At 45.0% G+C, this 13,366-nt stretch overlaps 1 protein-coding gene across 3 annotated transcripts in view; it reads right to left on the bottom strand.

Moving 5' to 3' along the window:
* lsp1a (lymphocyte specific protein 1 a) overlaps positions 1-13,366 on the bottom strand; it is a 451,893-nt gene that overhangs the window by 61,159 nt on the left and 377,368 nt on the right. For 2 of the 3 annotated variants that reach the window (XM_038807718.1, XM_038807719.1), the window contains exons 7-9: positions 5,567-5,608; positions 2,343-2,386; positions 18-99 (exon numbers count right to left, since the gene is read on the bottom strand). In XM_038807718.1, the coding sequence (XP_038663646.1) occupies positions 18-99; positions 2,343-2,386; positions 5,567-5,608 (168 nt within the window). The remainder of the gene's footprint in view (positions 1-17; positions 100-2,342; positions 2,387-5,566; positions 5,609-13,366) is intronic. The other variant, XM_038807720.1, reaches the window with a different exon arrangement.

Here is a 13,366-nt window from a genome sequence, read left to right on the forward strand (position 1 = left end):
TGTAAAAGTCAGATTACCTCAATGGCACTGGTATACTGTTCCAATCGATCATCAATCTTTGATATGTTAGTTATGGGCTGACTCTTCTTAACACTGTTACTGTAATTTTAACAAATGAATTGTTAACTAAAATTATACTTTCAACAATACTATTTTGTAAAGTCACACTGTCATGTTCATGCATTCTTTCTAACTGTCAATCTTTTAGCGTTATTTGGCTATCATATTCAGAAGCATTATAATACATGTATGCAACAAGAATAAGAACTTGTACTTATTTATATAATACCTTTAATGCAAAAAAAATCACAAGATGCCTCAACAGGTGTGACAAAACTTGATTAACAAACCAGAGGGAAAATAGGACGTGTGGCTAAAAGCTTTGGCATAAAGGTAGGGTATGAAGGAGAGTCTTAAAAATGGTGGCTAAGAGATGCAAAAGTTTGGAGAGGGAATTATGGAGCTCGGGGCTTTGATGGCTAAAATCCCATTTGCCGTGGTGATGATTGTGAGGGAATCAAGAATGTGGCTCAAATGGTCTTATCCAAAGATCAAGGTCACAGAATATAGAAGGCATGGAGAGATTGTTATCATGATTGCGAACAAAGGCAAAGAGTTTCTCTGGATGTAGAGATGTACGGAGGTCCGGAGAGAAATGAATTGAGAGGAAAGAGGACAAGGGACATTGAGATGGTGATTCAGATTACTAATGATGAAGAGCGACTTGCTGAAGAGGCCGAGGGAGGATGTGGTCGTGAAAAGCCTAGTGTAGGCCTGGAGATGTAAACAATGAAGAATTTCCAGGAGAGACAAGAGTGCTCAAATAGAATGAGACGGTTAAATGAGGAGGAGATTCTAGAAGAATAGAGGGAGAGGCCCATCATGCGATAGGCTGATAAGGACAACACAGCCACTGTGGTGACTTGAAAGGAACAAATACTGGCAAGTATGGCTAGCTAGACAGGCTTTGATGCACGCAAGGGCCGGGATTCTCCCCTACCCGGCGGGGCGGGGGGTCCCGGCGTGTTGGAGTGGCATGAACCACTCCGGCGTAGGGCCGCCCCAAAGGTGCGGAAGTCTCCGCACCTTTAGGGGCCAAGCCCTCACATTGAAGGGCTAGGCCTGCGCCGGAGTGGTTCCCACTCCGCTGGCTGGCGTGAACGGCCTTTGGCGCCACGCCAGCCGGGGCCGAAAGGACTTCACCGGCCGGCGTAAGTCCGCGCATGTGCCGGAGCGTCAGCGGCTGCTTACGTCATACCGGCGCATGCGCAGGGGAGGGGGGTCTCTTCTGCCTCTGCCATGGTAAAGACCATGGCGAAGGCAGAAGAAAAGGAGTGCCCCCATGTCACAGGCCCGCCCGCCGATTGGTGGGCCCAGATCGCGGGCCAGGCCACCGTGGGGGCACCCCCCAAGGTCAGATCGCCCCGTGCCCCCGCCAGGACCCCGGCGCCCGCCCGCGCCACCAATCCCGCCGGTCAGGTAGGTGGTTCTATCCACGCCGGCGGGAGAGGCTTGTCAGTGGCGGGACTTCGGCCCATCGCGGGCCGGAGAATCGCCGCAGGGGGCCTGCCGACCGGCGCGATTCCCGCCCCCGCCGAATCTCGGGTGGCAGAGAATTAAGTTGTGATGTTCACGGGTGAATAGATGTCCTGAAGCCAAATGTGGTAATTTTTACATGGTCAGTAGAAATCACTGCAGAACCAGAAGAACAAGAAAGAGAGGAGATGATGCCCCAGTGTAATCGCTTAATGGGAATGTCAAAGAGAGAGAGGAGGATGTGCTAGTTACAGTTACTGTTCTCATGGAGGCAAGAATAAATGCCTCAGGGATTCATTGGAGGGGGTCAAGATTGAGATTGGAAGATCGAGAGAAAGATTTAAAAAAAGGTTTTAAGGGAGATGGGCTCAGGGTGCAGAGCACCATCTAAAATCCATAAACAACGGAGCCAAAAGATTCATGATTACATCGGGATAACAGAGCTCTAGGTGAGGCAGGAAGCAGACAGTATGAATGAGTTCAAAGCTACATTCTCGGGGTCAAGAAACAATGATGAAATGAAATCAATACACTGAAGCAGAGTGTTATCGGAGATGCTGAAGGATGTTGGTCATTGGAGTGAGAGAGTTGAAATTGAGTGGAAAGTCAGCCAAGCATCAGCATAATTTGATCTGGGAGTTTGGTGGAGGTGTTCACTGGCCTCAGGTAAATGTTGCAGATCTGGTGGAACATTTGAGGAGGGAGTGGCAATGAGGTACCAGAGACCGGGAGGTTGAAAGGGTGAATTTGAGTGTGGATAAGGGAGATGCTTTGAGGAAGAACGTTGCTGCATTAAATGTTCTCACCTCTTCTTCAGTGAACGGTTCAACGATTCTGTCCTTTCACTGATCTGAAAATCAGAAATATAGTGGAGTTTCAGCTCATAGTTTAAGGCAGAAATCATTGTTTAAATCAGAAGCAGCAAAGTTTCAGCTCTTTGTTTAAACCTGAAATCAGCATTTAACTTAAAAATCATTGTCTAAATCAGAAATTATTTTTTAAATCAGAAACACAACAGAGTTTCAGCTCACTGTTAAATAGCAGCACAAATTTTCTTGCCAACTTTGATTTCAACCAATGCTTTTCAGCTTGGGAAACAGATTATGGTTCTCATTTGCTGTTACCATGTACATTCCTCTAGCTTAAGTCAGCCTTGTGTCGCTAAACAAGGCAGAAGGGAAAGAGAAAGTGAAATCGAATGACAGACTCCGATTAAAATTCTTCAATAAAGTCAAATTACCCAGACAGGATTTATATCTACAGTATTCAAATGTCCATGAGGATGCAATTTTGGGCATACTGGTTGTTGACATGTCCAAACGAAAAGCACTTCTTGCAATCAAAGATAAACACAGTAAGAAGTCTTACAACACCAGGTTAAAGTCCAACAGGTTTGTTTCAAACACTAGCTTTCGGAGCACTGCTCCTTCCTCAGGTGAGGACCTGAGGAAAGAGCAGTGCTCCGAAAGCTAGTGTTTGAAACAAACCTGTTGGGCTTTAACCTGGTGTTGTAAGACTTCTTACTGTGCTCACCCCAATCCAACGCTGGCATCTCCATATCAAAAATAAATACAATCATTTTTAAAGAAGAAATCCCCCAGTCTATTTCTGTCAAATGTACAATTAATTCTTGTTATTTTGGTGTGACATATTTGGATTAAAGGCTCATCAGATGAAGGGCAAACTCTATTTATTGGAATTACTAGTCCAAGCAGTATCAGGGAGTTAAATTTTAAAAACACCAGTGGTTAGTGAGGGGCACTTGAGTAATTGGTGCCTTTACGGATACTAATCCAGTCAGCCCCCTCCCAGTGTCAGGATCACTAACCTCTACCCAGAATCCCACGCTACTGACCGTACTTCTGCCGAACCCAGCTGGAAATATTTACCTCTTTCATTGAGTAATTTTGAAGTAATTTTAAAACAAAAAGAAAGTTTTAACTAAGTCATTTTAATGGCTTGATCTTTGAAACATTTTGAAATGATGAGATCATTCTTTTAGCACTCTGTCTTTATGGAGTTCTTAGAGTGTGGAAAACTGTATATTATTCCATGTGTTCATGATGGATATTTAAAAGGGCCATAATAATAAAATGTCCGAATCTGCAGGTTGCAGTTTTAATCTGCTCTTTTAGACAGATAAGGATGTCCCCAGAAGGCAAATAGGTCAATTTTTGAATATGCAGATTGGTCTTCTCTGCCAAGTCAACCTGGTGGCAAAGTGATTTGGGGACAGAAGTACTCCTGAAAGGTAAGTTGATGTCAGGAATGGTCCTTCAGGCCCCACAAGTGGCCTTCCCTCTCCCTCCCCTGATCACACTGGCATGGTAGCACAGTGGTTAGCACAGTTGCTACACAGTGCCAGGGACCCAGGTTTGATTCCCAGCTTGGGTCACTGTCTGTGCGGAGCCTGAACGTTCTCCCTGTGCCTGCACGGGTTTCGTCTGGGTGCTCCGGTTTCCTCCCACAAGTCCCGAAAGACGTACTTGTTAGGTGAATTGGACATTCTGAATTCTCCCTCAGTGTTCCCAAATAGGCAATGTGTGGGAGTGTGGCGACGTGGAGATTTTCACAGTAACTTCATTGCAGTGTTAATGTAAACCTACTTGTGAGACTAATAAAGATTATTATTATTAAAAATCCCAACTAACCAGTGTGGTGAATGTATTAAACCAATAATCCACCAGTGTATTTGTATCTGTGCTATGCTGTTGCCCTTGTGGGCTTCTCCTATGGGCCATTGTATGGCATTATCCATAGGGGAACATGTTGGGGCATGTATGAGCTCCGCCCATGGCTCCTCCCCTTGAAGGAAGGTATAAAGAGCAAACGACCTGTAGACGGTTCTCAGTATTGGTTCAGTCACAGGCAGGCACTGTTCTAAGTTGATTAAACCCAGGGTTTACTTCTACTCATGGCTCGAGTGAATTGATGGTCGCATCAACCAGTTAGTGACTGACCAAGATTGCCCCTCTGGGACCTTGTATGTAGCCTCCAACCACCCAAAATCTTGCTCCACCGTGTCAGCCAGATAGCGCCTCTTACTGGAATCAGGCAGGAGACTGGTAGAATCCAAGAGGTGAGGCTAAGGAGTTGAAATGTTTCCTGACCATCTTGGCCCTTGCTGGCTGGACAGTCCAGTGGGTAATATTGGGGAACCTAGCACTGCTGCCAGCAGAGATGGCACACAGGACGCAAGTGTACTTTTGGAAAGTGAAACCACATGGGAGTCGGGAGATTGGAAAAGATTAATTTAACTGGTGAAATGTGGAGTCTTCAAGATGCAGAATAATTGAAATGTTGCGTTAACACAATAAATTGCAAGCTTTAGAGGTGAGGCTGGACATCTGGCAGCTCTTTTGACACTGATGTCAACATGATTTCTGAACCTTCCTGTCTTTGAGGTGGCCCATTATATACCAACAATTGGGAGCTTCTCATTAATTGCTGATGCTCAGAAGCCCAGGGAAACTTGGTCACAAAGGGCAGAAAACTGGTAGGCTTGATTTCTGATCTGTGCTAAGTGAGATGGTCTGAGCCAGGGGAGTTTGATGTGGGTCACTGCAAGTCATCTCAATACATCTGGGTTGAAAAACACACACAAAAACAAAAATCTGAAAGTGATATATTGAATAAACGGAGCAACTTAGGCCAGGAACATCATAGGTTCCATTTTCGTTCTGTGCTGAGTCAGTTGATCTGAATCATAATCATGGAGACGGTCATACAACCACACACAGCAAAACTTAGGGAGGCGTGAAGTGAGCATCTTGGATGATTAGTCGATTTAAATAGCTGCCATTCAAAGATTAGGTGGCTAGTTTTACCCACAAAATAATGAAAATCCCACTAAATAAATGGGCCAAAGGTGATGAGTATGAAGGTCTCATTGGTCTGATTAGATCCCATCTCTCTAGCCAAATAAGTGTTCACTGAAATTTTGAGTAAATTGGGAAGAAAAGATAGCAATGACAGAGGAGGTTGAACAGAAATATTGGTCTGCTGCCTCATTCACATTTGATTAACTCACCAAGCAGGTTGTTTCTGGCGTCATCCCTTCATCATACTCTTTCTGAAATTATAGAGATAGGCAATAGGAGATAGAATGTCATACCATAAAGGTAGAAAAATAGTAACAGCCCAAAGATAGCCAAGAGCAAGTCTGGTTAGTGCTATTGGTGAAGGGTTATGCCAGACACATCACGGAGAATTCAGTATGGTAATGGCTAGGTTCATGTGTGATCTGGGAAAGCACCCGAGAGACATACGACAACCTGGAATTTCAACCGTCAGAAACCGAAGCTACCTCTTTCAAAGGTCACACCGGAATGCCTGCAGCTTCAGGTTGTCACGTTTCATGTATTTGAGCACTTTTTAAGCAGATGCTTGCAAAAATCAAGATGGGCTCCTGTTTCCATCTACATACAGAGGCTGCTGGATGAACCTTCACAGACATGGACTGGAGAGGTCAGGGAGCAGGCCGCATTCTGAATTCTGTCTGAAATGACAGCCCATGAAATATATACATAATGCACAAGCATTCTGCAAATCAGATAACGAAGAATGTGGATCGTGATTCATTTAACTGGATGCCAAAAGTGTGGGTGGCCGGGTGGTATGGCAGTGTTCTATGTGTCATGGTTATGAAATTGGAGACAACTTTTCACTATTGCATTGCTCAGTTCCTCATTTGAGTCATGTTGAGTAATGTTGAGTGGGGTGGGGGGGGGGGGGAAACTGCAGCATTTTGCAGGCAGAAAGGAAATTAGCATTGTGAGTCACACCGAGGTGGTCTCTGACATGACCACAGCTAACTAACTGATGCTTTTGGTGACAGCCTGAACGGAGGTACATGCACCACTCACTCTCAGTTACTTAAGTGTCACTGCAGGAAGGAAAATATGGGAACATAAATTGTGTTAGCACAATGCTGTACCCTTTGTGAAAAATAAGACAGCCTACATGATTTGAGTAATTGATGTATTGCCAGTTGCTTATCCTTCACTATTTTAATGAAAAATAATTTGCAACCAGTACATCAAATATCAAAATATATGAATGTATTTCACAGCAGCTAAGTAATCCTCACAAACCCTGCATACCCACAGCTGATGCGGTCCTTGATAAGCAGAAAACCACCAACACATGGTTGCATTCACATATCTGGACTGAATAAGGTGCTATGAATCAGTAAAGGCTAGCCTCAATAAACCTGGAAATGTTTCTCCATCAGGTTAGCCATTATTTTCCTCCTACCTCCTTCTTTCACTTTATTTTCTCCTCCCATTTCCCAGAAATCAACTGACTCCTTTCTTCATTCCAGCAAGGCAATCTGAATCTCCCTTTCCCGGTGAGCAATGGGAGAAGCAAGGGAAAAGCAGAAACTGAAGAACCCTTTGTACGCACATTGAGATAAATCGATAATGAGCTCCCCTCCGCTACCAATGCCCCCCCCCCCCCCCCCCCCCCACTCCAAACCAGGCACTCCAGCCCCTAAAGCCAACCTTCTGCTGCTCACAGTCCCCCCTGATTGACAGAAGCAGTTTTCCCTCACTCCCAGCCTCCTGCTCACAAGCCCCTAAATCTGGTCTGCCACATGGTCTGTGGACCCTCACAACATGCAACTTCCAGCCCTGAAATGAGCTGACCCCATCTCTCCATGTCCAGATGTCAGGCCCTGCCAGCCACTAGACTCTGACCGCCCCCCTTCCTGCACACCACAATCAGTGATATCTCCTAATTAACACAGATGGTCCCTGATTTCCACATATGAGATCTCCCATCACTGGCTTTCCCATCCAGAAGCTGGTTAGCTGACAGGCAGGAAATAACATGTAAAAAAACTGACAATGACTTCCTGCTATTAATATTTGCAGGACTTCCATTAGCTTTGCATTTTGGGGACTCCCTCTTACTTTTGTGTTTCAGTTCTCTCTCCAAAATCAATGGGGCCATCACTAAAGCCAGTAGATCATCAGTGAGATGGTTTCTTTTGCTTCTTCTGTTTGGACATGATTCAGAGGACCAAACTATGTCCTCTCTCCAAAAGGTCGGATACAGTGTGAAACTACATAGTGTCCTGTTTGTAAGCCTCCACTAAAATTGTAACAGAACAAACTAAATTTTCACATCCTGTTTCACAATTTATCAGATGCCTCAGTCAGTTTGTGGTCATTTGTTTTTGAAAAATGAACTTTGATGGAACCATGTTAAGATGTAAGAAATCATCTGTAATAACTACTGCCTTGCTCAAATAATAGCAAACGAACTGGCACAAACTGGCAACCCCCTTCAAGAGCACACCATAGGTTTGCTGGTGTGGGAAATCACTAGAGTACAGAAAGAGGTTCTCTTCAGATTGGACCCAAAGTCAATTGTTATGAAGGCTAGAGGACATTTCAAGTGAATGCTGGGTGAGTGGGAATGGAAAGTGTTCTATTCCCCATCATCAACACCTCCATATCAGTGAGGACAAAATTCATAAAATGAACAAAAGATTCTATGTAAATAGCTTAATTCACAGTGAATTAAGAAGTGCAGGTAGGTCAGTTATTTGCAATGGTTTTGACTCATTATGAGATACGTTTTAAGATGTCCTACTGAATGGGGGGGGGGGATGATCCTGGTACGTCCTGGTATTGCTTCACAAATGCATGGTCTATTTTTACGATAAATTAGTGCAAGTTGCCTTACACAACCTCTCATTTATATAATTCATCATTAAGTCAACTCATAAGCAAATATTGTTTATCCCTGAAGTAATTAGACTGTTATGTATAACGTCATGGACAACTGGAAATGAATCAACAGGAATCACATTAAGGCACTCAAGTTGGATTATAGAGAGAATATTGGGCATCTAGGAGTGAGTTAAAAGTTGAATCTAATGGAAATATTCAAATGGTTTATGGAGAGAATAACTGATGTGAAAGTAAATTTAGTCCTGGATTTCTACTGAGGTGATCAGATGAAGTCACATCTACTTAATGCAACTCATCACCATTAAACAATCATAAAAATGATAGCATACAGCAAGATCATTCAAGTCATTGTGCCTAGCTGGCTCAGTGTCAGCTCTTCAACCAGAACTATCTACCCCATTCCTAGCAGGCACATGGGAACATCAACACCTCAAAAGTGCCCCGCCAAGTCACACACCATTCTGACTGGGAAATGTATCACCAATTCCTTCATGGTCACTGGGTGCAAGGTATACCTTGCAGAACTCTGGGTGTATCTACACCAGATGGGTTGCCGCAGTTCAAGAAGGTGGCTCACCACCACCTCCTCCCAAGCAATTAGGGATGGGTAATAAAAGTTGATCACATCCTGTGAATACATTTTTTAAATCCTTGTTAACTCCCTACATTATTTTATATTTTTCCTTTTCAAATTCTATCCAATTTCCTCGAAATTTATAACCTTCACCTCAATACGTACATACGTTCTTTTAACTTTTGCCAGATTGGAAAATTCAGAATTTAAGCCTCCTGTCATTGGTTTGCCAACTGGTGGGAACAATTTATTCTGTCAAAGTCCATCAGGTCCTCCCTTAATATTTTCTATTTTTAGCCTTTCGTACCGGTGATTCCTAACTCCAGCAATGAACGCCATTTTTGTAATTGGGTGCCTAAAACTGCATACAATGCTCTCAGCAGTGGCCTTGTACAAATTCAACATCACGGGTGAAATTCTCCCCTACCCGGTGGGGCAGGGGATCACGGCATAGCGGAGTGGCAGCAACCACTCCGGCGTCGGGCCTCCCCAAAGGTGTGGAATTCTCCACACCTTCAGGGCCTAGGCCCGCGCCGGAGTGGCTCCCGGTCCGCCGACTGGCACCAACGGCCTTTGGCGCTACGCCAGCTGGCGTCGGGACTGGCCGAAAGGCTTTCGCCTGCCGGCGTGAGTCCGCGCATGCGCCGGAGCGTCAGCGGCCGCTGATGTCACCACCGGCGCATGCACGGTAGGGGGGTCTCTTCCGTCTCCGCCATGGTGGAGGCCGTGGCGGCGGCTGAAGAAAAAGAGTGCCCCCATGGCACTGGCCCGCCCGCTGATCGTGGGCCCCGATCGCGGGCCAGGCCACCGTGGGGGCAGCCCCCGGGGTTCGATCGCCCCCCCCCCCCCCCAGGACCCCGGGGGCCCGCTCACGCCGCCAATCCCGCCGGCACAGAGGTGGTTTAAACCACGTCGGCGGGATTGGCCTGTCAGCGGCGGGACTTTGGCCCATCGCAGGCCGGAGAATCGCCGCGGGGGGCACGCCGATCGGCGCGGGGGGCACGCCGACCGGCGGGGCATGATTCCCGCTCCCGCCGTTTCCCGGGTGGCGGAGAATTCTGGCCACGGTGGGGGCGGGATTTACACCGGCCCCGGGCGATTCCCCGACCCTGCGGGGGGTCGGAGAATTCTGCCCCACGTCCTCATTCTTAATACTCACTGCCTCATTTATTGAATCTAGAATCTCATTTGCCTTTTTTCTTATGGTTGCCTTTTCCACTCGCATATGTCTCAACTGTTACAATACAAGGGCAGTGCTACAGTGCTGAATTATATGTCATACTTAATGGGCAGCATGGTAGCATTGTGGTTAGCACAATTGTTTCACAGCTCCAGGGTCGCAGGTTCGATTCCCGGCTTGGGTCACTGTCTGTGCGGAGTCTGCACGTTCTCCCCGTGTGTGTGTGGGTTTCCTCCGGGTGCTCCGGTTTCCTCCCACGGTCCAAAGATGTGCAGGTTAGGTGGATTGGCCATGCTAAATTGCCCTTAGTGTCCAAAATTACCCTTAGTGTTGGGTGGGGTTATGGGGATAGGGTGGAGGCGTGGACCTTGGGTCGGGTGCTCTTTCCAAGAGCCGGTGCGGACTTGATGGGCCAAATGGCCTCCTTCTGCACTGTAAATTCTATGATTAATACCATATGAAATAGCACAATTTAAATGGTTTCTGCCCAATGCAAGTTCAGTGATCAATCTGCATCAAGTGACTGCAAGTGGAAAATCATATCATAAATGATTAACTCAAAAATCATGATAGCAAAAAGAATTGAAATGAAATGAAAATCGCTTATTGTCACGAGTAGGCTTCAATGAAGTTACTGTGAAAATCCCCTAGTTGCCACATTCCGGCGCCTGTCCGGGGAGGTTGGTACGGGAATCGAACCATGCTGCTGGCCTGCTTGGTCTGCTTTTTAAGAAGCCAGCTACTTAGCCGAGTGAGCTAAACCCTGTCTCTCATTCCACAAATCATTATTGAAGAGAATGAGCTGCTGACCAGGTCATACAAATATATATTCATGTTTTGGAGCAATATTTCTTTTTAAATATCGCTTTTGTCGAGTCATTTTGTTGCTGTTTAGTCATCCCTGTTCCCTTGACATCTCTATTTACATACTGCCTTTAAAGTTGCTCCTTTCCAGTGAGTTGATGGTGCATTCTCATTCATTCCACTTAGGAAAATAAAAATATTATTTTTAAGAAATTGTTCATTATTTGCAGTCTGAAATAAGATTACAGCCTTCTAATTCGTCCTTGGGGGTGTATTGATCTATACAGATAATTATTATTTGCAGCTAATTTGGCATCTGATATTATGCAGACAGCTGCTCTCAGTGCACAGGCAAGCTGTCAGTGCCTTTCATTTAATTCCCAAGTACGGCAGTATCAGCACTTCATATTTCTGGATAAAAGATTGGCAGTTGATCAATGAGAAATTTGACAGAGGGTGCACATTTCTTTCAACTGTATCCTTTAATGTTGTGGCATGCTTCACTTGCTTGCTTTTTTACGAATAAGCCTAATATAAGAGTGAACTGCTGAAAAACATGGTCCATCTTCTGCTCTGTGTTCATGTTTTCTTCACCATGCTGTGGAAGTCCTGGGGGCAGGGGGTAAACATTTATTCTTTGTTAGTGCTGGCCTTATGGACTGCAATTGTCTCTTCCAGTCCTGTACATTCCTTTCTTCCTGTTATCCTTTATATCATCAAAGGATTTGACAGTTCCCTTCTAGTTGAAAGCAGGTGTTGGAATGAGGGTCCTGATCTGAGCATCTAAAGTTTTAAATTTAAAAGATCCCACTCTCAGTCATACTGAAAGCCAATATTTCACATATGTCAATCATCCGGTCTACCTTGCCCAATGGTCTTTCTTAATGTGGACAGTGTCGGCAGGCATTTCACCACTGAAGATATTACAACACAATTTGATGCTGTTCTAGCTGAAGAACTGCACATGCACTTATAGAGATTACTGGATATCAATCAGAACGAGCAACTCTGACTGATTATCTCTCTCGTTACCTTCCTGAAGTTCAGGAGAAGCAGGCCAACTGTTGGTCAGAAAGAGATCATCGAACGTGGATCAAACGTGTGATCCTCTAATCAGTGTGGCTTAAAATTAAATGAAAGTTTTCTTTTAATTTTAAAGGATGTTGTATCGCTGTTGAGGCCCGCATTTATTGCCCATCCCTAATTGCCCTTGAGAAGGTGGTAGTGAGCTGTCTTCTAGAACCGCTACAATCCATGTTGTTTAAGAACACCCCCAGTGCTTTGAGGAACTAGGGTAGCACGGTAGCACAGTGGGTAGCACTGTTGCTTCACAGCTCCAGGGTCCCAGGTTTGATTCCCGGCTTGGGTCACTGTCTGTGAGGAGTCTGCATGTTCTCCCCATGTCTGCGTGGGTTTCTTCCGGGTGCTCCGGTTTCCTCCCACAAGTCCTGAAAGACGTGCTGTTAGGTAAATCGGACACTCTGAATTCTCCCTCTGTGTACCCGAGCGGGCGCTGGAATGTGGCAACTAGGGGCTTTTCACAGTAACTTCATTGCAGTGTTCATGTAAGCCTACTTGTAACAATAAAGATTATTAAATTATTAAAGTGAGTTCCAGGATTTTGACCCAGCAACAGTGAAAAATAGCAATATAGTTCTACATCAGGATGGTTAGACGGGTAGCGTGGTCAGCGCAGGCTTAGAGGGCACAAGGGCCTGTACTTGTGCTGTAATTTTCTTTGTTATTTGTGTGTAGCTTAAAGGCAAACCATTTTTTAAAAAAAATCTTTTTATATTTTTACAACTAAGGGGCAAATTAGCATGGCCAATCCACCTACGCCTTTAGGTTGTGAGGGTGAGACCCACATAGGCACGAGGAGAATGTGCAAACTCCACAAGGATAGTCATCCAGGACTGGGATTGAACCTGGGTCCTCAGTGCCATGAGGCAGCACTGCTAACCACTGCCCCACTGTGCCACCTATCATGAAGGTGAAGGCAAACCTGAACTGATGGTGTTCCCATGATTCTACTGCCCTTGCCCTTCTAGATGGTAGAGGTTGCAGATTTGGGCGGTGCTGTTGGAGGAGCACGATGTTCTATGCATTACAGTATTCAGTGAATCATAGAGTAGATTTACTGTTCTGGACCATTGCCTATGTCCAGAATGTAAAGGAAATTGTGTAAGATACCACATACATCCATAAAGAAACAACTGATTTTTCATAAATTAATTCAAATGGATAGAAAAATCAGGCACAGGACCATCAAAAAAGGAATAGGTTACTCTGCTGCTTCAATATTGATTTGCCATATAGGTGAATCACAACTGTCTTGTACTTCATTGCATTTTATCCACCACATTCCCAGGCAGGACCTCTCCAATCGATTTTACTTTAAATGGCGCACACAGATGATCCAATACACTTGGACAAAATAAGAGGGGCATTTGCACCAGATATCTTTGGGGGGGGATTTTGGTTCAGATTTTATATGGACAATAATTGGGCAGTTGTTGTGTTCACTATTGCAAAGAATAACCTAATAAACTATTCAGAAAGTTCTTTGCAAAG

The sequence above is a fragment of the Scyliorhinus canicula genome, chromosome 9 (assembly GCF_902713615.1).
Source record: "Scyliorhinus canicula chromosome 9, sScyCan1.1, whole genome shotgun sequence".
Taxonomy (NCBI): domain Eukaryota; kingdom Metazoa; phylum Chordata; class Chondrichthyes; order Carcharhiniformes; family Scyliorhinidae; genus Scyliorhinus; species Scyliorhinus canicula.